The sequence below is a fragment of the Rhea americana genome, unplaced genomic scaffold (genome assembly GCF_003343005.1).
Source record: "Rhea americana isolate MKP2758 unplaced genomic scaffold, rheAme1 scaffold_130, whole genome shotgun sequence".
Taxonomy (NCBI): domain Eukaryota; kingdom Metazoa; phylum Chordata; class Aves; order Rheiformes; family Rheidae; genus Rhea; species Rhea americana.
Genome location: NW_028185373.1, coordinates 1,229,565 through 1,256,603, shown reverse-complemented (window position 1 = coordinate 1,256,603; position 27,039 = coordinate 1,229,565). Strand labels below are relative to the sequence as shown.

General features: G+C 35.0%; 1 protein-coding gene across 6 annotated transcripts in view; it reads right to left on the bottom strand.

Moving 5' to 3' along the window:
* Positions 1 to 27,039, bottom strand: part of SYNJ1 (synaptojanin 1) — a 66,770-nt gene that overhangs the window by 6,759 nt on the left and 32,972 nt on the right. For 2 of the 6 annotated variants that reach the window (XM_085297782.1, XM_085297784.1), the window contains exons 12-26: positions 25,156 to 25,347; positions 24,960 to 25,044; positions 23,505 to 23,645; positions 22,888 to 23,080; positions 21,376 to 21,534; positions 19,050 to 19,206; positions 18,600 to 18,717; positions 18,274 to 18,489; positions 17,479 to 17,557; positions 16,678 to 16,840; positions 13,493 to 13,699; positions 12,372 to 12,500; positions 5,052 to 5,122; positions 1,893 to 2,001; positions 884 to 1,107 (exon numbers count right to left, since the gene is read on the bottom strand). In XM_085297782.1, the coding sequence (XP_085153908.1) occupies positions 884 to 1,107; positions 1,893 to 2,001; positions 5,052 to 5,122; positions 12,372 to 12,500; positions 13,493 to 13,699; positions 16,678 to 16,840; positions 17,479 to 17,557; positions 18,274 to 18,489; positions 18,600 to 18,717; positions 19,050 to 19,206; positions 21,376 to 21,534; positions 22,888 to 23,080; positions 23,505 to 23,645; positions 24,960 to 25,044; positions 25,156 to 25,347 (2,243 nt within the window). Of the gene's footprint in view, positions 1 to 883; positions 1,108 to 1,892; positions 2,002 to 5,051; positions 5,123 to 5,208; positions 5,257 to 6,959; positions 7,008 to 12,371; positions 12,501 to 13,492; positions 13,700 to 16,677; positions 16,841 to 17,478; positions 17,558 to 18,273; positions 18,490 to 18,599; positions 18,718 to 19,049; positions 19,207 to 21,375; positions 21,535 to 22,887; positions 23,081 to 23,504; positions 23,646 to 24,959; positions 25,045 to 25,155; positions 25,348 to 27,039 lie in introns of all 6 variants that reach the window. The other 4 variants (XM_085297778.1, XM_085297779.1, XM_085297780.1 and 1 more) reach the window with 4 other exon arrangements.

Below are 27,039 nucleotides of genomic sequence, written 5' to 3'. Positions count from 1 at the left end.
ACATCTGAGCATATGTCAAAAAACACCCCAGAAAATAAAATCAAAAAAACCCAAAATCACTCTTGGTATAAAGTTGRCACAAATCTATCAGCTTCAATGCATTTGCACTTTTATTCAAATAGTAAACAAACAATACTGTAAAAACCAGAAGCGCTGGCCTTTAGTGAAGAAATTTAACCYTATGTATATACAAAGTACACTGAAAATCTACTTCCACATTTTTTAAATAGTAGTAAGGAACTACAGGTTTCCTTAAACATGCTTTTTTCTGGAAAACATTTCAAATGGTCCCACAGCACAGAGTATCAATGTTACTATAATACATATTCAGATTAATTTGGTATGTTTTCTACTTTAATTGACACTGAGGAATAGGGAGGACAAGTGTATTTCTCTTACGCACAGAGTCAATATTTTCATCCTTCAATGAATTATCATCAACATAAAGCACCACATACTCTTTTGTGAGATCTATAAAGCTTACATGATAATCACTTTGACCTCTATTAGATAGTTGCTACAAAACTTAATTTATGGATTTGTGTTACCTAGACTTAAATTACTTAGATTGTGCATTTCTCTATATGAAGTTCTCAAATGGCCACATAATTTTAAGAACAAGTTGTCCATAAGTTTTAAGTCTGTCATAACAAATCTTATGTTAAATGTTTAGTAATGTTTAGACACTAATTATTCATGGACAATATAAAATTGATTAAGTATTACCTTATTAGACCTTGCTGACCATTGGATCTAATCTTTCAACCTCTATTTCTGCTTATTTTTTGCTTTAGGGGTTTCTCATGCAGCTGTGGCATTCAGTGCAARTTGTGTTAATTTAAATAAAGAAACAACATATATAAAAACAAGCTTTTTTACTTACTTGCTGCTGTGAAGGAACAGATTCAGAAGGCAAACTGTGAGATGATCTGCTACGAGGTGGTGGTTGTGGGGGAGGTTCCAGACTATGTGGAGTACTTGTCTGAGATGGATGTGATGACACAGGGATCAGAGGCTCTTGCATTCTTAGGGCAGGYGGTGGCTGAGTGGTGGGTTGAGAAGGTCCAACAGCCTGAGGCTTTAGTGGTTCAGGAAGTAATGGTGAGCCTGCAAGTATATTTTCAGTGCTTTTCATTGCAGAGAATTATAATGAAACCTTAGGATAAGTATGAATGAGAATATGTGGGTGTGGAAGCATCAGACAGAACTGCAGAAGGAGGACTGTAAGAATGGCAAGTATTCATGGCAACTAGATTAGAAGTCATCAAAAGATCATCATCCCATCATAGCTACATTAAAAATAACTATTATAGACACAGTAGAGATTACTATAGATAAAGAGAGACAGCATTCAAGCGATATTTAAATGTACTTCAGTTGTATTTAAATGTATTTTGAAAAGCACTATTATAAAATGTGTATTTTGAAATTAATATACTGAAAGAAACATTTTATCTTCTAGTTTAGAAAGTGCCTTTGAAAGTCAAACATAAACACTATTCCAAATATCATGACTATGGAGCGACCACCATGAAGAATGATCCAGTGATCACCATCTATGATATGACACACCAATATACCCAAGACCAGAACTCAACAATCCAATCAATCAGTTTCGCTTAATGGAGTGAAATTAGTGGGCCTAAATCTCCCCTGACTGCTTTCTATTATCATGTAAGCGTTTACAGTACAGACTGATAATCTACATTAACAGAAACTGCCAAGTGTTACCACATTGAAGAACCTTCATTTCTAGCGAAATATGAAGGCACCTCCAGCTGAAGAAAAAACATTCAAACCAGATATAGTACCTCTTGACTGTATAGTGACAGCTAACTATATCCAACTGTAATGCTGCATATTATTTATACTTCAGAAGAAACAAAACTTACCCCTTGGTGGTTCAACAGGTTTGGCCTGAGTTTCAGATGGTGGTCTTCCCCCAGAGGGACGGACATGGCTTTGTGGCGCGCTAATAACTCCAGCTCGAGGTGGAACTGTCTGAAATAATCATTRGTAAAAAGAAAGCACTTTAGTTCTACTTTGGATCTGTTGTCATCTATTGCTAAATGACTTAGTGTAATTAGGACTCTGAATAACAAAATGGTTGATAACAGTAACTAAGCTATTTTTTTCTTCTTATATAAAAGCAAAGAGTATATTCACAAAATATTATTCAAAGCAGGTATTTTTTTATAATTGACTTCACCTTTATATTTACCACTGCAGGGACCAGAACCSAAACATTTCAGAAATTACAACATTTATTATTTTGCCAGAATTAGTAAGTGAATTAGACCGAAGTCTGTGAATTGTGTTAAGCAACAAAACCAACAATGTTATTTTGGGATGGAAAAGACCTAATAAGAATGCATTGATAAATTACTGTCAATCTGAACTGTAGAAACTATCTAATTTTTAGATCGTACTCTGCCATTTGCAAACAGCAGCTATATTAAATTTTATACATCAAAGATCCAAGATATGCAAAAAAGACCATGCTTATTTATTCTAACACTCATGTTTGCATTTCAGAAAAAAGAACAATCATGAGGCAAGATAATGTTTGTAAAATTTGTTTCCTCTAAAACTTTGTCCTTGATCTATCCCTGTTTATTAACATTCTCGCAAATTTTGAATAAGAAYGGATATCCTAAAAACGGTTTTCAAAGCAAACCCTATTAAACAATTCTCCACACAAATATGATTGAAAAAAACAAACAACCCCTACCACTCTATAACAAATATCATCCTTGATCTTACTTTTACTAGATGTATGCACTGTATAATGTCCGAATCATTAGGCTTTGTTGAATCCATTTACCACTTGCTAAATGCCTTAAACCACCTAAACCTCTGAAATATCTCCTCCTTTTGACTACCAAGATGCATGTGGTCACTCCCATTCCTTTGAATATTGAGAAAGCARACAGAAGAATGGTGGAATTAAATTCCAAAATGTATACAGAAAAATATTTCCATACAATATTAATCAAAATGGAATAGAAACAAAGGATGAAATAATCCTCAGATGCAGTTTGAAGGAAGCAGAGTGCTCTGTGGTTACTGTCCCTGGTCCTGAAAATCTTCTAAATTCAATGTCATCCAAAAAGCAAACTGAAAAACAGGAACCTCAATTTGAAAATCTGAAGGAGACCCAAGCTAAGGTCTGAAAAACCACACAGACTTCATGAAATGTGTTTTTTTTTTCCCAGACCCTCTAATTGATACTAATTTTTTGATTTTTTGTTTTAATCAAAGAAAATCTTAACATTTGAAGAGCAGGAGATGTGTTCTGCTTTGTCTTAAGAAGTTGTACAGGTAATTGCAGAAGCGTGGCCCTTCCTAGAAACCGGCCAGCAGCTCTAACTTTAGCCAGCCTGGGCACTGAGAAGCACAGTGCAAGAGAACAGGGCTGCTTTTTTCTGTCTTGTTCATCTGAATAAYCTGCATTTAAGCTCTTCCAAGATACTGGTTTAGTCTTTTCTATATGCCAGATGATTTATTGAATCATTTTGATTTAGAAATGGCAAATGGTGAGTGGGCTCCAGTTATAGAAAAGAGAGGTAGACTGTGGTAAATAACAGATTYTTACACCGTATACCATCTTCTCTTTATCCAAATTTGAGAAGAGTGTCTGCTACATTTCTGGGAATATAATGAAGTGCAAAGATGATTATAAAAACACATCAGGGACCACTCACTGTGCAAATCAATCTCTGAGAAAAATGAATTGGAGAGTGATTCTGATAGTAGCTTTCAACAGCAGTTTTCAATCATTTTAATATTTTACAATACGACAAGAGAAAGAGCCAAAGGAGCAAAGTACAGCTCCTTTAAGTTTTGTAAGAACTCTGATATCTCTGCACAGTTGACAATTTTCTTTTGTTTCTTGCTCTTTTAGAAGGTGGTGAAAGATTCTACAGCCTTTTGGATCCTTGTGCTCTCCATCCTATCAGTGTCACTGTGAACACCAGACCAAAGGGAAGAGCCAAATGCCTTAAAAAAAGTAAAATAAATTGCCAAGAAATTGATAAGMAGTCGCTTAAAAATTTAAATAAATTCATCAATTTTTCTGCTTTTTGTCTCTAAAACCTTCAAGATAAAGATGTATTATTTAAGTCAAGAAGTCCAGATCTGCTGGATCAGAGGAACCGAAGAAACAATGTAGGCACACTATGGTTGATGTAGATACAGAAAGTGAAGTTTTTAATGGTGCTGCAAAAACTCTCTCTAAAATACACTGCGAAGTCTATACAATTATCATCAAACAAAGCTGTTTCTTGATAATTATTTTAAAAGATTCACAGCTTTCTCCTTCCCCAGTAGAAGTCTCCTACTTCCTACTATTAAGTGAAGTAAGGTAAATAGTCTTCCATCTCTTGATTTTTTTTGGGGGGGAGGATGTTCAAGCTTCCATAAATCCTTCAAACAGTTTCTTCAGCTGGTACCATAAATGCAAAATAAAATGCAGAACTAATATTTGCGCATAGATGAATGTTTCACTTCTACATGATGAACCTTATCAAAACTAACTGATTAGAATAAGGTACAAAATCCCACTACATATCAAGAAATCAATATACAATGTATCAACTGCCTGAAAGCAATCAACTGCTCTCAGGATATACAATTCAGCACAGCAGATAATACATGTTATCATTCCAAATCAGCACATGTTCAACAGGAACAAAAACAATCACAGCTTTGCACTTTGTACAGTTCTTTGAAAGCAGACATAAAATGCGGTATTATTTGGGAGCCTATACAATGATTATGCAAAACAATAAAGCCAAGTTTTGTCTGTGTGTGTGTRTATATATACATATATATATACATATATACATATATACATATATGTATATATACACACTGGAGTATTTTCAGTGAACAGATAACAAGAATTGTGGAAGGCATTAACTCTCATATGCTGTAAAATGACTGATCAGTTTCGCATTTCTCTTATGCTTGTTACAACTTACAAAAACCCACAATCAGTGTAATAAAATTAAAAACTTGGGAGGGAAATTATTTTAAGATAGACTACCTACCGGTCTGGCTGTGCTATATCCAGTGGTTCCTGCACTTGAAAATCCAGCTGAAGGTGGAGGCTGACTACGAACTGTAACAAAGATATCGGAGACTGCTGACTTAGAATATATGTCAAAAATCAACTTTTCTGTATTATAATTATTACAAAGCATGTACCTGTATTACCTAAATTATCTTTTCTTTGCGTTCCAGGACTTTTTTGTGCTTTGGAGCATGAAAAAAAAAAATCAGATTATCTTTGTTAGATCATCTACAAACTGACATTATATAGTAATGATTCACTATCACTAATGGAAATGGGAGCAAGACGACATCATTAGTGACTTTTAAAAGTTACAGAGTGWTGTCTACTCATAAGCTGAACTGTTACATTAGCACAGTTGTTCCATGGTAAATGTGAAGTAATTGGACTGTTCTAATCAAAAATTAGTATTTGCTGCAAACTGAAGATGCCTACGTGTATAGGTACCTTGATTTCTGAATATTTCTAGAAGTTGCTTTCTTTTGTGGTATATTCTTCAGATATTCTAACAGCAATCTTCAAAACAAAGAAATCTGATATAACATGCTGATTCAAAAGAAATCAGGTGATCAGTAAAGTGCATCTGTAACTATACATAGTTTAACAATCTATAGGGCCTATACCAAAGTTCCTGCACCTACTTTCCTTACTTATGGTACAAATGCACTATAGTACCAACCTCAGCATTTACATGCTGATGCTGATAACAAGCCTTGTACGCACAATTCATGTTGTGAAGTGCAAGATATGAAAAAATTACCTTTACTTCAGACAAATTGCATAGCTTTGCACAGGCAGAAGAGTTTGGGGATTCTGGCTTGCATTTCTGCTGCCTATGCACGAGGAAGGTAACGTCAGCACGGTAACTGAAGGAATACTCCGTAGTACCCAAGACATGCTGTTTATCAAATCAGCTTCCACTTAGACAACGGAGCCTTATTAGAGCCAGACACAGTTTCTGAGTATAGCTCTCAGTAGATGCAACTCGTACCCTGGGCTACCTGCTCTAGTTCAGCCTGCTTGGAGCATGGGGATTGGACTAGATGACCCTTTCCTCAACTTTTCTGTGAAAATAATCATTTCATAATTTAGAAAAAATGAACCAGCAATATAGCCAGAATGAGTTATAACTACAAATGAGGTCATTTTGATGCTATAATTGTGACTGTATCAGGACTTCTACTGCTATACCTATGTTGGCTACAAAGGGTCATATTCCTGAGGGAAGGGGAAGAAACCCCAAAACACAGCTTTGATGGCATGGGTAAAATGGGATCCTTTCAAGACTACATGCTAGCTCCAGCCAGAACAACACGAGAGATGCTTCTCATAAACGCATGCCTCATACAGTTAGGCAATCAACATACACACTCTGTGATCTTTAAGAGGAGCTATAATTAATGAACAACACTAAATTATAGCCTAAATTATTTTAAYAGAAATTTCTTCCTCCAGAATATATGAACATAGGTAGTTCTTTATGAAAAATCAGACTGCCTAGATTTCTGATTTATAGTTATATTATTTGTTCCAACTCTGCCGAAGATGTCCAAATTTAGCAAATGAAGGGAGTAGACTTAAAATCTCACTACATCTTTCTCTGACATTCAGCCTTGAAAATATTCTCCCTGATTAGTGCAGTCCAAGTTTTCAATTCATTTTTCACAGATGAACACTGTTTTCTGTAACATTTCACACCATCATTGAAAAGCAGCAAGCAACTTGCCTGCCTGAAAACTGTTAAATAAAAGAAAAAGACTCTATACAATACATGCCTTAATGAATCTGCCTTTAATATCAAAGACAGTAATATTACTCAGCTATTAAATTTAAAAAATACAAAAAAATTTTTGTATTTTCTAGAATACAAAAATTGTTATGTTACCTTCTATTTCTCTCCTAGCTACCCCAGGACTGGGAGGAGCTCCAAGACCTTTTCAGAGAAAGAAGAGAAGCTGTACATTGCATAAGAAAAGCAGTAGATTGAGAAAGTAAAAATAGAGAGGGCCACAAGCCAGCTTTACATAWTTTAAAAATAATTTAAAAAGTAGCTACAAGCTAGATTGTACCTAYTTGTAGGAAATAACTGTTTGCAGCAGCACAAAGAAACCAGACTGATAAGACAGATCAACAAGYAAGCTCCTGTTTAGAAATACACTATTACTTCAATTTTATATTACAGTTGAAACAGAATTTATTTTTCACTATTCACTCTCCCCAAGTTTTTGCAAATCCAGAAGGTCAATCTTGAAACYTTTCTAAAACAGAGTGCATACTTGCACTCAAACACATGAAAATAACCACACGCATCAGTTACACCCTGCAACATTAAGAATACATTCAGGAGGTCTGTTCAAGATACTATGTAGTATGCTTCTACCGAAACTATATTTGAATAAGCAAGTTTACAGAAGAATGAAGTTTGCCACTTTATATAATGTAGTGTATTCTGCAGAAATGTATCATTAAGCTGTATCCAAGCAGCACTTTGTACTTGGGAAAGCTGTATCAACTGGTGCAGAGAATACCTGCAGTAAATTGTTGCAGTTCAGACTGAGAAAAAGATTTTCAATCATGAATAAGCAAGCTGAATTGTTTGGATTCTGCAATATGACCAAGCATATATGGAGTCCATAAAATTGCATGGTAAAAAACATGGCAGTGTAGGGATAACATTAGATGGTATGCAAGAAGAAATCCTTAAGGCCTGTGTAGAGGAATAAGTAACCGTGACATCTGGCAGCTCTGGAGTGGCTTGAGTATAGACGAGGGAAAAGGAGCTAGTGTTCAAGAAGCCTACCTTAAAAGTAACTTTTGCCTTAGCAATGACACAGCCTCATGCTTTCACATCATGTGCCAATGTGTGGTATCTGCTCAGGAGCTCTCTATCATCTGGCAAAGAGTGCTGTGAATTTTGTCAGATACGGGTGGAGGTGTCACTCAGAGTAGGAACAGTGAAGGCTGCAGATGAAGCTGGTATGTAACTGTCTCCAGAGATGTCAAATCTCTGGTTTTGCTGAACATCTGGTTCAGAGATGTTAAATACAGGCATATTTCATATTCTGGATGGRTCGAGGCTCTGTCAATTAACCTTAGATTTCCACTGCAAAAGTTTCTGACTGAACTTCTTTGAGAGAAAAGCAGCACTGAGGAAGGATGAACAGATAAGAAGGGGGCACAGGAGGAGAGCACTTTCTGAGGACATTTCACTGCTTTCAGGTACTAGCTCTGCCCTTCTCCTCTGTTGCCTAGAGGAATGCTGAGGGAGAACAGAAAGTGGTAACCSACAGGTTTTGAGAAGCCTAACCATCAACTGGAGGAAATAAAGGGAGGTGGAGAGCAGCTCAAAATGCTCACTTCATCTCACTAGGTGCAAAACACTCTGCTGAGCTCTCTCTGGGTACAGAGGCATAAAGCTATCTGCTCATCTCAGAGTATTAATGGAAATGGATGCAACACAACTTTATTTAGGAGCAGGGAACTAGCCTTTTTATMTAATGGATCTTTTGCACTTTCCCCTCAAAGCTTGCCTCAGCCCATACTTTGAATAGGTATTTTCACGATGATGTCATGTTTTATGCAAGATGATTATTAAAGTCAACTCCTTCCAAGAGAAGGGAGGTAGAAAACCTCTTTGATCATATAGCCATGTTTTCCTATGTTGGTATACCACACAGAGGAAGACTTCTGTGCATGAGGATTTAAAAAGGTTTTGTGAATCCAAAGATACTTACTGTATGAGGGAGAAATGGCATATATTGGGAACCTTCAGATCAAATACTCCAAATCTCACTTATTAACAACACTGTGATGATAAAGCAAAATTACTGTGTTGGGATAATGCTATCACAGTTAGCATTATATGAGAATTTTCATCGTAAGGACAGTGAAAAATATACATCTCTGTATGAAACACATTTTCTGGGTATAATTTTAACTGTTATGGTAATCTGCAGATGGCTTGAAAGTTCTACTGTAGTTTGAAATAGTGTTTTGCAGGTGAAGATATCACGTTTGCTTCACAAAAGGAGTGTTTTAAGGAAAGGCTTTAGATATATACAGAAACAAATCCTTTCCTTATTCCCTGAAATCTTTTAGACAGAACTGCATGTTCTGTAAAGACTACATTTACACATTAGCTTAATTAAAAATAAAGCAACTCCAACTTCTCAAAAAAGTATGTACATACATGCATGTGTGCGCACATATACGTTTCTGAAATCCAGGCCACTTACCTACATTTTGAAGACTGAATTTACTCTGATTTTAGTATTAAAGCTTCTCATTTCTTMCACTACTAAAAATTCATGCTTCAGTAAGAGATGAAGAAAGGTGTTCTTCCAAGATTTTTACCAAAAAAACCCTCTTTTTAAAATGACTGCCATGTCCTACCATACCCAAACAATCTGAACACTGCCCTGAAAAAAAAAGGACTCTGAATTTTTCTTGAAAGGTTAAATTTCACATGTGACTAAATATCAATGCACGCATATGAATAATGGCTCTTTGGGTGTATGTATTTTCATAGCTTAACAAACTTGCATTTCTTTGAATATCAGCTTTAAGACCATCTCCTAGGCTAATTATATTTATTTGGARGATAATTATAGTAAAAACATAATGCATTTTACCCTAATTATTCCATATATTGGAAATATTATGCATTCTCTCAATCTGAACTCCAATTTTAACAGTTTAAACTGACAAGAAAAGATAACTATAAGCCTCTCCTGCATTAACCAGGAAAAGTCCAAGTAATATTATTAAAGGGGAAGGAAGTAGTAGTTTTTTAAACTAGTAGATAGTAGTTTTTCAACATTGAATAACTGACAATTAACAGCCATTACACTTTTCAATATTCTGTAAGGTACTCTTCATAACGTATAAAAGAATATCCTGGGTAACCACATCACAAAATCTTGATTTTGAATGATCAACAGTCAAGAGCTTAGAATATCTTCAGTGGAAATCTTTCATATTAACAGACAAAAACTCTACACTTTGCCAACCTTTGCAAAGAGCATATTGCCTTSTTTCCATCATTCCTTAAATTCTGAGCAACTCCTGATATAAACTAAAACTCTACTAAAACTTAGATGCCCAAGTCCCCTTCCCATCTTCAAAGAAGTGAGTCATGAGAGGAAGTGTCATGTACATCCTGAAGCACTCATAATAAAAGGTTAGAACACATAGGCAAAAATAAAATGTAACATTTAAAATTCTCAACATTTAAAGGCATGACCAATGTCACTTTGCACATGTTACAGAATTTATGCATGGCATTGTCACTGCAATCCAGGTAAGAGAAAGACAGATAAAATTTACCTAAGCATAACAACACATCACATTTACGTGAGGTTCCAGTGCTGCGCTAGCTTGCTCAGAGCTAAGCTCATGTACCACTGAAAAGCAAAGCCTTACACCTTATAAATGTATACTATGAATGGAAAATGAACAGGTTAGAAAAAAATGGGATGAGCTTTAGGTCAGAATAATAACTGAAAAAAATATATTAAAATCTCTTTTACAAGATTGCATAAAAAGGAATTTAGCCTTCTTTTTGTTCTTTCCAGATACAGCTTTGTATAAAGAAGTCTAGTTTTTGTACAACTGAGACTGAAACTAGGCAAACAGGATTGTGTCAGTGCATATAAAACTACACAGGACTGCTACTATAATGAACTAAAACCTCAAATATCTTGTCTGTTGTAAATTGGTTATTTTCTAAAACAGAAGTATTTTAAAAAAATTGAAATACTTCGAAAAACTACAGGTTATTATGCCAAAAGCTGGACTGGGGATAACACTTTCATAAGCTTTCCGCATACTCATCTGATTGTTCTTCAGTGTTCCATACACAAAAATTACATCCAGAGACAAGTGCCGATTACACAGCTACAAATTTACTGTGCGTAYACACATACTGCAGGTCTGTGTACCTGCATATGTAATTCTGGAAATCAAATTCCCTGCAGGAGCATTTATACTTCTCATATTTATCTAACCAGYTCCATTTGTCCAAAGTCTTATTTTCTAAAGGGCTACTTATAAGACTCCTCAAAGTTCCTGAACAGATTCTAAAAGACAAAAAAAGAAATGAGTTTCAAGAGAATATTTCTTCTCCTCTGCTTTGCATCTAAGAGCTATGCACATCRCTGGTCCAACAGCAGAATAAGTTAGCTCATGTTTATATACTATGTAAAATACTTGACTCATTTACTGAGACTGAGAAAATAATGCTAAATTTTCCAGCAAAACCCCCTCTTTCCTGCCAACTGAGTGGCAATCTCTGAAAGGCCATTAAGAAAGTATTCCAGAACCACCACTACCAATCTCACTCCATCCCATGTATTAATAGGCTGACTTAAGTCCAAAGAGGACAGCTCATTTATGTAACATGATAAAAAAACAAAAAACTGTTTTCAAGAAAGAGTGCTTCTTAGAGGAGGAGATTCATTATAACATGCAAAACCAGATCAAGCTGGAAAAAATAAAACAACTTGCCTGAAGGGCTGATAAGGCCTCAGCATTATCAAAGGGGAAGAAATTAGATATGTTAAGGGGACACAAACTCTGAGAAGAAAATTACCTTTAAGAATTGCTGATTTGTATACTTTGGACATCATCATATTAAATATTGTCACAATGGACAACCACAGGAATTTTGCTATGTAGTCATATTTAAAAACAATTAAAATCATTACCTCCAAATTCTTTTCTAGCAGGTGCAGGACTCCTACCGCCTTACAGTATTTAAGAAATGAATGCAGCAATAATGAAAAATATCAGTACAGTAAGAGGGAAGAAAAAGAATGAGAAAGTTAAAAATGACAAGGGTCAGTTTGCTACCAACTATGTTGCCCATATGCTTCTGAACATCCAATTTCTGTTAGTGCTCAATTGTTTACATTTTCAGATGATCCAGATGAACTCTATACTAAAAATTTKGATGTAATAAAATGCATATATACTGGTGCCCAAACTAAAGGAACATAAATCAATGAATGCAAAAGATAAATAATCTTTTATTTTTAAAAAAGTAAAACGCTATAAATAATGAAACTGTTGACTAAATACTGCTACAGAAAACCCATATTCTTAAACTGTTGTTTATAAACATAGATGACTATCTAAATATTGCTGAAAAATGCTATTATTTCACATTATAATTTTGCTACTAAATGTACCCAGTAAACGTTTTGGACAAAAACAGGTATATTCCATGTAATCTCAAACCTTATCTCACACACTTGAATCAAAATATTCCTGACCTTCTGATATATCTTCACTGCATTACCTGATGGTGGAGGTGGCCTCTGCGGCGGAGCTGGGCGTGCGGGAGGAGCAACAGGGCGAGGTGGAGGAGGGCGCTTAGGCTCCAAGCTCTGAGAAGATTCTTTCTGCTGAGTACCAAGCTGAAATTCAGCTAGAGAATCAGACAGAAAATAATGCAACAATTAATCACTTTGACATCCTAATCATTTTTCTAAAAGTCATTTGTGCAGAGAGAGTGGTCAGTTCCCAGCACTGGAAACCATACTGTGGTTCTATAGAAGTAGAATCAAGTTTCTGAGAGATGGAAAACATGAACATTCAATGGCAGAACAAGCCTATTTTTCCTAAATTAATACTTTTGTCTCATATTGCTTAACCAGTACMTGCTTTTCAGGGAATTCTGAACATTCTTATAAATTGCAGAGTTCTAAATTTTGATTTTTTACCCTAACCTGTGAACCAACTACTTCAGAAGAAAATGTTACAAGGGGAATTTTGATGGCACCTTAGCCAGCAGTCTCCGTAAAACTACTTCAAATTACATTGAAATAAACTACTTCAGAAGCTATTCAAAACACTAATTCCTTATGTCCATTTTGTCGCTAAAATGGAGTTGTGTTTAAACAGAAGCTTTTGTATTATACACTCACAATTTACAGATCTGTTGATTATGATTTACACATTAAAATTTATAGGAGCATTAACTATTTGAAGAGAACAACTAAAATGAACTGGGATTACTCTGATACATCAGAACTCTTCAAAAGAGATTTAAAACTAATCAACTTAGAAAATCTAGTAATTACACAATTTTTGAGGTGAGTCTTTCAAGATGTAAGGCCAAAGAACTAAAGCAAGTAAGGTAATTTGCAGCAGCACAGACCAGTGTACAGAGCAGTAAGCAAAACTCAGGAAATGGGGCTCTTCCACTGCCCACTAGGAAAGCTGAGACATAAATAATGAAGCGATTTGCCCAAGACTACCTATCTGTAAAATGCCAGATAATGAAAAGGATATCCTTTTTTATTAACAGATCTAAAAGCACAATTAGAAATACTATACAAGGTAGTGCTCTGCCATTGGGCCAGACTGCTGCCAAATTGACACATTTCCTCTACTACTATTATATAAKGTAATACACACTGTGTGTGGAAACAGGTGGCCCAGGGGTTTTTGTTGGAGCTCGGCTCGGTCTCACTGGGATGGTAGGTCCATCTGACAGCGTAGGGGATTGACAGGGACTGGAACGTGGTGAAGAGCTTGGGGAGGTTCCAAGACCAGAGCTTGAAGTTGGCTGTAGATGCTGAGGAAGGATTTCTTCTACTTCAGCACTGTAGTCATCAATGTCACCTAAATATCAAACCAAAAAGAAAAAAGCATGCAAAATAAATGAAGATACAGTTAAGTAATTATTTTAAAAAGCAAGGGAAGTATAAACTGATTCTGGGCATGGGATTTTCTGCAGAAAGCCCCCCTCCAAATTGTAAGTTCCAAAGAATCAGTTCAACCACTAAATCTTTGTTTGATTYCTGCATCAAAAAATTAGAAAGACTGCAGATCTATTTGAAACAGTTTAAAATGCTCCAAATGCACCAGGGAGAAAATGCTAGAGTCCTAGCATTACACATAACTGGTGTAGGACTACAATATAGATATGGCACATACTTGGGTAGTGCCCTTGCCATATGGCTTTATTAATACTGAAGCAAGTTTCAGATAGTAATCATAATCAAATCGACCTACTTTGCTCCATTTGTGTATGTTTGACTGCAGTGTAGAATACCCTTAGTAAAAATGCTAATCCTTAATTTGCTATAATGGCTACCTTCTCTTCTAGTCACCAGGAGACACAGATCTGCCTCTCACACCTCTTGTCCCCCCCCCCCAAATGTAACACAAATGCATAAATATAACTAATTTTAGCAACAAACTTAAGCTACTCTAAACTTGCTTGCCACAGGAAGCCATGACTCCAAAACTGCTTTTACAAGATAAGTCATACCCCAAACTAAATGTGAAAATAATTTATATAGTCACATCTTTTTCATGGCAAAACAGTTAACCATGTTCCTTCCTTCAACTATAATGAGACTGTGGGGATTTCCCCATGATACTTTCAGCCAAACAAAAAAAAATATCTACACTAAAAACCATTTAGTCTCTGCTTTGCCTTTACACATAGTTGCCAACTCTTTTTTTTTTTGAAACTTATGCGGAGTAATGTTTGCTACTAAGGTGCTTGGGTCCAAGCATATGAGCTACTCAACTCTCAAAAAGTACAGATATGAATACATCTAGAAAGCATATCTGTTCAAGAAATTAAAAAAAAACATGTAAAATATGTAAGAAAAGAAGACAAGAAGTGTCAGCAGGTAAGGCATGGGTTTTTSGCTGTAGTTAGAAAAACACTTCAGTTTTACTTCCCTAGGACATAAGAGGAAGGACAAATATATGCTAATGCAGAGAACAGAGTGAATCAGGTCTTCAAGAAATTCATGTTTGAACACTGAAGCCAAACCACAGTATTTCAGCACTGCCCAGGACTGGGGGGGGGGGGGAAATAATGACAAGAAGAGATACACATGCCATATAATTTATTAAGCTACTTCACAGGTCTATCTACAACCTCCCATTTTGTCTCCCCAAATATTCTTGAAGTGATATACTAAAATATTCTTGAAGTGATACACCGAAAAAATAAAACTGCACAGAATTCCAATTCTATTATTCAAAATTCACATTCAAATTATGTAAYAAAACCTATGTACTCACTTCCAGAAAACCTGTATCTTCATTAAAAAAAAAATCATTTGACCACATACAGCCAGTATACCCTCTTTATCTATTGATATGTTGGATATCTATTGACAATGAAATTATATTCTAAGCCCTTTTAAGTACATGAGATTTCTTTAGACTGCATGAGACAGAGGCACAGCACTATATAGAAACCTTGTATATATTTTAAAGCTTTACTTGACTTTGTAATTAGAATAATATCTCACTCTACTAGAGCTTTGAACCACAGTAAATMATTTCTTGGAATACAGCAGTGCGGTACACAGCTGCCTGATGAATGTCCAGAGGGCTGTTCTATCAGAAATAGACATTGCCATATATTTTACCTAGCTAGTTATTTCAGAGAAAGAAACCATTCTGTAAACCAACATGCCTCTTAGGAGGCTCACTCATCCTTCTGGTAACTGATAACTAGATACCAAGAGAATCAAGTTTTCCTTTTTTGGCTACCTTGAGAGGATTAATATTCTCACTCCTTTCACTCAGTTCGAAAAGTATCKTCACTGCACAACTTGATTCACTTTCGAAAATACCAGACAAAAAGCTTAAGGGACTTCTAAGAATTAAGTATCCAATCAAATGCCCATTTAATAGAAGGTAGAAGTTCAGTTTTATTAAATACTCCTTATTCMCATCATCTTCTAAGACTATGTTCAAGCAATAATGAACAAAGCTGGAGTCCCTCAGCCTAGGGGGTTGGCTTTCTGTGATCCAGGGCCTAGTTCTGATGCAGCACAAACTGTGTGCCCTTGGCATAGGTTTACTGGGAGAGAGAAAAATAAATAAATAAATAAATAAAGCACAAGCTCTAAGCTGTGAGGAAGTGCATGGACTAGAAACATGCATGTTAAGAAATGCAAAAATGTAGAGATGAGATTGCTGCAACAGTGATTTAGCAGCTCCAGTATTCAGCAAGAAAAACACTGACATGAAAAGATACAGAATTCTACAGAAAAAAAAAAACAAATTAACAAGCAAAGAATTGGAAAATATCAACTCCTCAGCACTGAGGATTGGCCTGTTCTAAAAAGCAACAGAGGCTGAAGGTTTCCCTACCCAAATGATGTTTGCCTACCTATTAAAGACTCATCAGATAGCTTGCTAGGGGTGGTAAACATATCAATGCTTAGCATAGGAGCTCATTTGTCCTATTATGTGTATTTGCTAAAAAAGAATTGCTTTGTACTCTGAAGTTGTACATATCCTGCTTACAGAGCCTCTCTGGGAACAGCAAAAGTTGCATGAATGAAGTGATCCTGAGACGGCAGGTTATGGCGTAAAGTGAGAAGAACAGTAACAAATTAGTAAAACCTACTGATAAACTGCAAACTGACACAAAATTGAGACTGCTTAACAAGTTGTCCAGATACTGCTGAAAATATTCTGATYCTTAATTTGTGTGTTTCAGTTGGGCATAAATTTCTTACACAAAATCATATAAATATATATATATACATATATATATTAAATTAACAATAATATTTAGAACTGTAAGCACTCCAAAGTAGGATAACTTTAATTCAACAAACCTTCCATATCATAGTCTGCAGTAACATCAGCATCTTCACAAAGCAAAGTGGAGCTTGTTGAAGAAGGCAGTCCAACATTAATCTTCTCTAGATTCATTTCATCTTCCAAACTCCTGATCCAGTCTGGATTTTTCAAGCTTATACTTATAATTCTTCCTAATAGCTGAATTGCCATAAGATATRCACAGAACAAAAGTTTTTAGGAATATGAACATTAAAATCCAGCATTCTAAATTAGAAAAGCAAATTATATCTTAGTAAGATATAATACTTAGTAAACTGAGTATAACTCAGTAAAAATTTGAACGTGAAAATTACATTTTTTCCAAAGGTCAAATGCTGGCCCTAGAGAAGCCAATGGCAAAATTGAAATCACACAAAAATGTCAAAGTATCACCACAGGAGTGTTAATTTTAAATTATTGCAGGCTACAAAAATGATAAACCAGTTTGTAAACTGGTTAGTCTCACAATAAAAGGCTGTTTTTTAAATTGTAAAGAAAAAAACAGTAGTAAAGCAATTAAAAGAATCCCTCAGTGACAAAGATCCCCCTCAATATGGGATCTTCATTTCTCTAACAGACTTCTTCCTAAAAATAAGTTAGCTTTGGTACCTCTCTCAGCTGGCTTTTGAAAGACAACACAAATACTATATGACTATCAAAAATAAAATAAAAAAGAAAGATTAGAAGCAATAGTCAGTATGAAGCATGAAAATCTATGAAAAATGAAATAAAATCAAGAATTTCTTAAAAAGTTGGAACTTCTCTTGCTATAGGAAAATTTAGTAATTTTACTTTACCTCAGTACCATTCAAATTCATAACATTTAAAGCAGAGCTTCCTTCCAAAAAGGTTACCCACATCTTGTCTTCTACAAACCTGCAAAGTAATTTGGAAATGATGATTAAAATCCTTTATTCTATCTACTATCTTTTGAAGTCTTTTACCTTAAAGGTTTTTCAATGTTTTATTTGATGGAGAACAATTTTCTTTAAAGGTCATTTAATAATATATATTTGGCTAAYAAGCTTTAACTGAACATATCCTTGCAACACATAAACAAAGCAAAAAGAACAAAGTAAATATCACTGTTCTCTTAAAAATTGTGTGGCTACAGTCACATATTCAGATTGCATGGCTACAGGTTAGATATTTGTATTAGATACTGAGTTCACACTATGGACTTGGGATCACGCTCCTATTTTTTCATGAATAAAGCTGTTAATTCTACTAACAGCTTAGTGAAAACCCCAACATTCACAGGTATCCTCTCATGTTCAGTTCATTTAAAAATGAACACAAGCTTGTACAAAATTATATACAGAAATTTCTCTGATGACCAATTTTTGACAAAGACAGTATGACATTTTTTCTCAAAAATAAAGACAAATTGGAAAAATTAAGTCTGCAAATTGAAACAAAGAGGTAAATAAAATTCATTTGCAATTGTGARGATACTAAAATTAGAGTCAAAATCTAAATGTTAAAAATTAAGTGGACTACAACTGAAATGTCTGCTAAGAAAGTCACTTAAGGAAACAGGTGGGAACAATGAAGAGGAATAGAGATTAAAATTAAAAAAAAATCTTTTTAACCTTATAAGTATAACTTCACCATAGCTTGCAAATTTTTGAAGAAGATCATCAATCAAATTATCATCAAAATAGTTTTCTTCTTGTGAAGAACTTCTGATGGAGACCATTACAGTACCATCAGGTGGTCCTTGCATTGCAATCACCTCTTTATAAACTCTATGTCTCTCTTCTGCTTCAATTTCAAATATGTCAATGTCAATCACTGCAACCACAGGCCTTGAAAAAAATATGAGAAAAACTTGTAAACAAAGTATCTGAAGAATAAAATGAATAGAAATATTAATTTTTCAATGATTAGAAAGTAATGTATAAAATAAAACTGAAACCTATGATCAGACGTTTTGAGCTCTGCTCGTCCGTAGTGCAACAAAGTACCAGGATTCCACGTATAAGGGACATTACTGTCATTCTGAAAACTAGCATTCAGAAGATCCAGGTCTTCAGCTATATACAGTAAAAAGGAAAACAAAAGAGGAAAAAACATAGTGATTGCAAGAACACTCTAAAATAATCAGTTATTTATAAAAAGAGAAGAATGAAAGTAAATCAAAATCAGGAGGTTCATATTAAAAAAAAGTTCCTTTTAAACTACTGAAATGATAGCTGATTCTTGATCTTCCTGTTCAGTGTCACTTCTATTTATTAAAGACTATTATATTATTTCTGTCTGGTATAAAGTCAAGGATGGAAGGTCAGTATCTTTGGCACTGAACGGATTGCTGAATGGATTCCATAAGCCAGTTAAAATCTTATACAATTTAAAGCAGCACTCAAACCTGATCGGTCAAAAGGCCATTTTCTTCTTCTCCAAAGAATACGATCTGTCCACGCTGGTGTGCGACATTTTTCACTGGTGTCATAGTCATCAGAAAACAGGTCGTATTTGTATGTAGGAGCAAAATTTATTTTGCCCTCTAAAAACCCCCTAAAAATCTGTAAGAAACAGAACAATTTATGTCACACCAGAAGACAGAAACAGATGGGAAACAGCTTGAAACTAATCAGACTCCTCTCTTTCAACGGTGAAAATCTTTATGTGCGCATCTCAAAAAAGAAAGTCATTTGATAATATGAATCCATTTTCACATTTTTTTCTGCTGAAAGCATTCTACATTAGCCACTAAGACTAAACAGCAACCCAGAGAGATCATCATTAAATAGAAATATGTCAACATATATATAGTTAAGACCTSAGACTCATAAGAAACCTACTGCTCCTCTAATGTTATTCAGAACTTGAGGCTATTGAGAATAGATGTCTTCCACAGCACTTTAATTAKTTGGTATCATTGCTCATATGTCAGCTAATGTTGGGAATTAATATTGAGAATTCATGTGCTTGTCTGAATAGATACACATTCCTTCAAGGGAATGCAAGATACCTCCTCAGTAAGTTAAAAKGAGTTTTTTTTAAAAAAAGGACAAAGAAAGAAGGAGAGAGTCCTTAAAATTAAGATATTCAATATGAATTAAAGAGATTAAAGAGACAATACCACCATTTCTTTTGTAACAAATACAGAAACAGAATAAGAAGAGCTATTATGTGAAAGAATCTGTCAACAGTGTATGTGGAATTTAGGATACAGAGTCAACTGAAAGTAATCAAAAAAAATCCATTAGATATTTTTCAACATAAACAGAACCAACTAATACAAGTCTCTAGAAGGCACGGAAATTTGCTAACTCCTTAAGCGTGTAAAGTAGACATAGCTGAAATGTTTTAGTTGACTTTATTAGCTCCAGTCTTTAGTTTAATCTTGTATGGAGCAGTTCTATTTGACATCAGAGATCTGTAAAATACACATCTAACTTGAATCTTCCAGCCAAATGTGTATCAGATAACAGGTTTACCTGCTTTTCTTGTTGGAAATACAACTTGAAATCTAGTCACCTAAAAATCAGTGTGCATCAGAAGATGTGCAACTACTGAGACAATTTATAATAAATTTCTTTGTCTTTGGTAATTATTTTATAACATACTTTTATGAAGAAATGTGCTACATAAATACCTTTCCTAAACACCACACATGCCAACTAACTTTAGCAAGCCAGCTAATAAACACTAATGTCCGGCCAAACAGTGGAACATTACCTCAATAACTTAATGGTACCTCTTCTTTTCTCTCAGTCAGGGGATTACTTTGAATTTTTTTCCTATCCAGTTTTCATTGATCTTTCAAACTTTGTAACTGTCATAAATGTCCCTGAGACCTCTAGGCCACTCCCATTTTGGTCACATTAACTAACAAATAAACATGCTCTCTGTCCATCTGAACCTATATCTATTTTTTTCCTAGAAACTGGCTATAAAAATAATTTTAATCAAATGTTTTCCCTCCTGTTTTGTTGCACAGGCCATCAGCATAAATTGGAGAAAAGAGCCCTACTTCTGAAAAATGTTGCTTGTGCTCAAAGTGCCAGCAGCACAGATAAAAAACAAACAGAAGGGAAAATAAAAATACTTATCTGTCATTTAACCATCTACAGTAATCCCATTTAAAGCTGAGAAAATAGGAGATAGCATACTTGCACTCAAAATTTGATTCATTTAATATATTCCCTTAATTGCTATATGTGCCCCCCAAGAAACTCTAACAATCTAAAATCTGAAGCTTTCTTCATTCTTCATTATTCTGTCTTTTTTTTCTTCCTCAGTAACAAAGCTATAATTTGGTCTGTTGCTTCTGCAACCAGACGACAGTAACAGCATTAGGCTCCTCTAAAGAGAAAAAAGAGAAAACTAACATTATCAAAAGAACTTCTACATGTACTTTTAAAAATAGTTGCACCTGATAAACAGAGAAAGGTAAGTTCCAAGTTTCCCTTTTTTTTTTTTTTTTTTTTTTCCCCCAAGGGAAAAGAAAAACCTTGCTTCCACAGCTCATCATTGTATTTGTATCACTAACTCTTCAGGACAGTTACTACAAATAAGTTATTAAGTGTTGCTATGTCCCATCCTTCCACACTAGGGCCTACAGAAAAGTGCTAAAGTAAAAACATGCCGAAGATACAAATTTACAGAAGCACCATAAAAAATTGTTTCTCTAAAGCCAGAAAGAAAAATGAATTATCCTCAAGTGCAATAACATTTTGTTAAGATACCTGTCCAGAATTTTTCTGGTTGATAAGTTGATCTCCAGCAATAAGGGAATCCCAGTTCTGTTGTCGTATTAGGTCCTTAACCTCCTCATTAGGAATATCTATTCGATAATTAAAATCRCCACACCAAAAAATATAGTCATGGGAAAAGAGCATCCTTCCCTGTAAAACAGAAGCATACAATACAGTTAAAAACAATGGAGTGACAGAAATTTACTACTTCCAGGTGTAGGAGTTGAATTTATGAGCCTTTTTAATAGTAAAATATACATCATTTCTAGCTGATGAGGACTACTAAAGTACATCTTAGTGTTCATATGGATGGAACCACACAGCAAAGTGTATGGTATTCACACATACAGAATATGAAACAAAATACACACACACACACACACACACATATATATAATGTAGTTTGTATTTCTAAAGAAACATCAATCATCTGAATTGGACTTTAAAATTTGTCACCATTCTGCTCCAGTTTTAGAAGCTGGTTCTAACATGATGACTGCCACCTGTGTCACAAAGAGGTTCAAAAGGAGAACAAAACACTACCCTGGGATTATGTGGCACACTGTCTGGACAAACTGAAAAGCAAAGGCTTTATTATTCAGATTAAACTGAATACTTTTCAGTTACACAAGATTTTCAAGCCTGGGGAGAGACAGAAGGGCTCCCTTAGTTTAAATAAAGCATATGGTTTAAAGCAAGAACTTTATWCTTTCCTTTTTGTTTTGATTTTTCCATTGTCCTCAAGAGAAACAAAGCAGATATACTAGCAGAGTAAAACAGCAGYATTTAGGAAGCTGTTTCTGCGAACCCTAAAAATATAGCACTCTCTAGAAAAAATGGAACATTACTATGAGGACAAATTTAGGAAAAAAATATGTAAAATAACATAGCAGACTCCTGTACAGTGCCACAGAAACTAATAAACTATGTTTGGACTACAAAATTTAAGACAGCTCTAAGTCTTTACAGAGATTCATAAATATRGCTTCAAGCAAGCATTTTATTGCACTGTTAAAATTATAAAGGAAATACAAAAGTAAACACTTGATAAGAACAAGGTACTGAATTCCATGATCCAACTTGACCAAAATGAATTATCAAGAAATTAAAATGAGTTTGCAAAAAGCGTGTTGAAATCTTTCAACACACATTAACAGATTTTTGCTTTGGTGTCTACAAAAGTTCTATTGCACATCAGGAATCTGTAAGGTCTCTTTCCCAGGCTAGCTCCTTGATGTCTACTGCAAGTGAATTCATGCTTCACCTTTTTCATCAGTCACTGCACTGGAAAGGTCTATTCTCTCTGCATACTCATCTACGTTAATAAAAACTGTGGGAACTTTATTATCTCTGAGACCTCTACCCCAAGGAAATTTGATTTCCATAGAAATCTGGGGAGAAAGAAAAAAAACAAAAAGACTGCTGTAGAATTTTGGATGATACTGCTAGAGCTCAAAGGATTTAACTTTTCATTTATTATGGAATTTGAACATCGTTGCTTACCATTGGAAAACTGAGCTTGCGAGCTATTTCCAGGAAGTCTTCATTTCTTTCTTTAACTTGTGATTGCCCTGCAGCAAAGTGACTGCAGACAAAGCAAAGACTGGATGTATGAAACAACATTCGAATTGCTACCGCACCTTTGTTGCCAGTGGCTCCTCCCATGCCAGTCTTTACAGTATCAACAGCAACATCCCTAAAAAAGTTAAATAACTATTAAATCTTCAAGTACAGGAGCACAAAAGTCAACAGCTTTGAAGTATGTTTGAATAGTGCTCTATCATTGAATGAAACTTTGTAAAAAAAACTAAAGGATAACAAATTGACATTATGTTGGGGAGATTATATTTTCACATTTTTCTTTCAGCAGTAATGCCATTTGATTGTTTTAAAAAGATGCCAGCAGATACTGAGCAGCTAAATGTATAACCCTTTAGCTTTTCAAGCTTTCTAGGCAAGTCACAAGGTACTTAAAAACTAAGATACAATAATTTAAAAGCAATTATTTTCCCAGAAGATGGAACAGCTCTTTTAGAGTCTAATATGCTTATCAGTATACTAGTATATTAGTTTGCAATACAAAGCAACCTGAAACTGTGCACAGCTGTGAGTTCACTGACCTGATAAAAGGAGCATGCTGGGGTCTGATAAACACAAAAAGGCAGACGCCCACCAACTGCTCAGAAGCCAGYAGCACGTACTTGTAATCTCTTGATATGGTCTTCTGCAGTTCAACAGCCCAAAGCTTCTGATTGGTTGTGCTAGTGGTGAGATTAAAAATGCCGGCTTAAAAATAAACCAAAGGAAGTACGTATCTCAAGTGTTGTTCTAGTTGACTAATCTTCACACAATAACCTTAATTAAACCTTGGGGAAGTAAGCCAAAGCTCAGACGTGAATGGTTCCCAAATGACTTCTAACAGAGACACAGACTACAGACTGAAATGATTGTCATCACTTCAAATTCAGTCTGGTAAAATACTTCCTCACTCTTCTCAACCAAGCCAGGAACCAGGACTGTCTTTCCTGTATTTCTAAGACTGCTATGAAGGAGCAAACAAAGCATCTTCCTACCAACTTAATTCCCAGACTAGAACTCAATAAATATTTGGAAACAGTGATGTCTGCAGTCTCAGAGCAAGTAGAAATTTCCTTGGAGACCTAATATTCAAAGTTTTCAGGGCTAGCATTGGATACAAATGAAAAAGATCAGGCCTGGCTGCAGTGCYAAGTAGACTGAGTGTGAAATCAGGGCATAGCAAACTGCTGCTTTGCCCTCTGGGCCAGGGCTTGCAGAAAGGCTAACAGTGTAATAGGCTTTAGAGGCCTTTCCCAGATGTCTTGACAGACATCAGAAAATATTTAAAACAGACAAAACAAATATGGACTGCAGATAAAAGACTTAATTACTGGTATGATCCAGTACCAGGTTGAGCCCTGAGGGAACGTATGAAAAATATTTTCATACCAAATTTTGCATAGGCTGAAAAACCCAAACTCCACAATAATATATACACTGAATCCATGGAGTGATTTAGCTAAACACAAGTTAGAAGCAGATCAAGTTATGATCTAACATTACTTCTGCTCTTAATGACTGTACCACTGGTTTTTCACAGAAGGATGTGCTTTTTTTTYCCCCCACAGATCAAAATTTGATGAAAGATAGCACATAAATGCATAACAACAATACATGACTTTGGAAGGAATTTCACAGGAATTGTTGTTCCCRCCAGTAGGAAAGCATAGACACTGTGGAACACTACCAGTACTGCAGAAAAATTCCTTCCATGTGTTATATGAAGGAAAATTTTGAGGGGCTGTTGAAAATGCAATCTAAAATATGGCCAAATACTGACTGTTATATGTGATTTAAATAATTACAGCTTTACTATGGAAAGCTGAGATGAAGCTTGCAATCTTGGCACAGAAACTGGCAGACAGAACTGGAAGATAATCAAAAAATTAATCGAGAATAATCCCAACCTTACAATACTTTAGCCTTAATAATATCATACACAAAGCAAAAAAAGCGAGTATCAACTAAACTGATTTTATATTGATTTTATCACCTACCTGGCATTCACAATGTTTCCTGCATTTAACTCTACCATTTCTTCAAACCCAATGGCAAATATGTCCACAGGCTTGCTTCTTCGATCTGTATTTAAATATTAAAAAAAGCTATTTGTTGCTTATATTTGTCTTAAAAATCGAGACCTCAGGTATCTATTTTAACGTTCATAAAGCAAAAATTAATAGAAATTCCTACCTTGGAATTCATGAATACCAGCTAACTTTGGTGCATCTAGAAGCCAGTCAGTGAGGGTCTGATTTTTAAAAGCAATGCTTCGAAACTGCTTCCCCCCATTGACGTTCCATGTCCCAACGCAGACTCTAATCTTTTTTGGTTTTGCATACTTATAGAAGTTTTCACACATACTCTTTAGCACTTTTACAGATGCTGCAAAAACATTTTAAAAGACATAGTTTTTATACAAAATACTTTTTTGAGAACTTGGCAATGAGATTTTGCCCTTAAACAAAAGGCAACAAATCCATGCACAGACATAAAGTTAAATCGTGAAAGCAAGATGAATAAATGAGCAAAGCATTCCACAAAGGAAAGCAGATATATTATTTTTGTAAGAAGGATATGGACTGATTGAAAGATTTTAGTAATTCATACAAAGTAACACATATAAAAACTTAATTGCTGTATGCTTATAAATATCTGTCACTCTTTCACTCCCTATGTGTTTCTCTATTTCTGAAAAAAATAAAATAAAAACAAAAAAATCCAAGACACATGGATGTGTTGATCTCTAAAACTGTAAAAATGACTGGTCTAAATACATCTGCTAAAATAGGTCAGGTAAATTATTTTATTATATTAGAGCATGCTCATCTTAAACCTGAAATCTGGATTATTTTTTAGGTCAGTTGAATTTCTAAAGTTATGCTTGAGTTGGGAAAGTAAGGAACGATTCAAAACAATTAGACTCATTTCTCTGTTACACAGGTTTTTCTGTGTCCTGCCTGCATCTGCCAGATGGGGAAAGAGTAATGACCTATCTGTAAGGGGCACTGTGAGAACAAAAAGAAATGTTATTCAATGCTTAGAGTTGCATATATGGAAAGAGCCCATTCATGTATCAGCTGCATAATATAATTACACATATAGATAAGTTTCCTGATGCAAATGAACAGACCTAAATATTTTTCAAATTACACTGCTGTTTTTCTTCTATCTCAGCAGAAAAAACGCATCAGGTTAACAGTGTTGTTTGCATTATACTTTACCCAAGTAACATTAACTTATCTATTTAGAAGACTCTCTCAGTCATGCTAAGCATGCTGTAAAGATTATATAAAAATATTAGATAGAATTTTTCCCTTCATTTTGTGCTACCTTGCCATATGATCAGCTACAGGGCACAATACTTTCATTCAAAGCTCCAAAATAGGAAGATTAATGAGCTGGCTTTTTTGTTGTCTTTTATTCATTCTTTTTAAATTTGCCACCTTTCAATTTGGTCCAGAAGTCTGGCTACCTAAATAAAATAAAACAAAAAGCAGRAATTCTCTAGCCCTCATGGTTAGAAAGTGAACTGGAAACAAACTGTCAACATGTAAAACAAGAAGAAAATAATGTATGACATGTTTGTGAACTTGTTTACTGCTGAACAAATGATATATACGTATACGGGCTAATCACATATAAAAGACAATGTAATTGACTGGTGTTTCCTTGGGGAAAGCAGATGGTGCTTGCAAGCATACCATTAATCTTCTTATCAGAATCTAGGCAAATGAAGCCAAGAAAACAGGGAGAAGTCTAAAGAAAATGTTAMGTCCTTAAGGAAGAGCCAGATCAGTCAACTGGACACATCCACACGCTATGGGCCAGTCAAGTCAAAAAGCCCATCAAACACTAGAAAAGCCTCCAAGGGCTATGGAAGAAACTACCCAAAGAACCTGACCACTGAAGAAAAATCAATCCAAGAAACATAGCCAGAATCCACAGAAGTACCCAAATCATCCAAAGGATGAGTTGAACCTGAAGAATCCAATAAAGTATCAGGGACATGCTGTGAAGACCTTCCAGATGAGACTGTACTATTCTGAGAGAGTTTAAAAGCAGAGTTCAGACTTC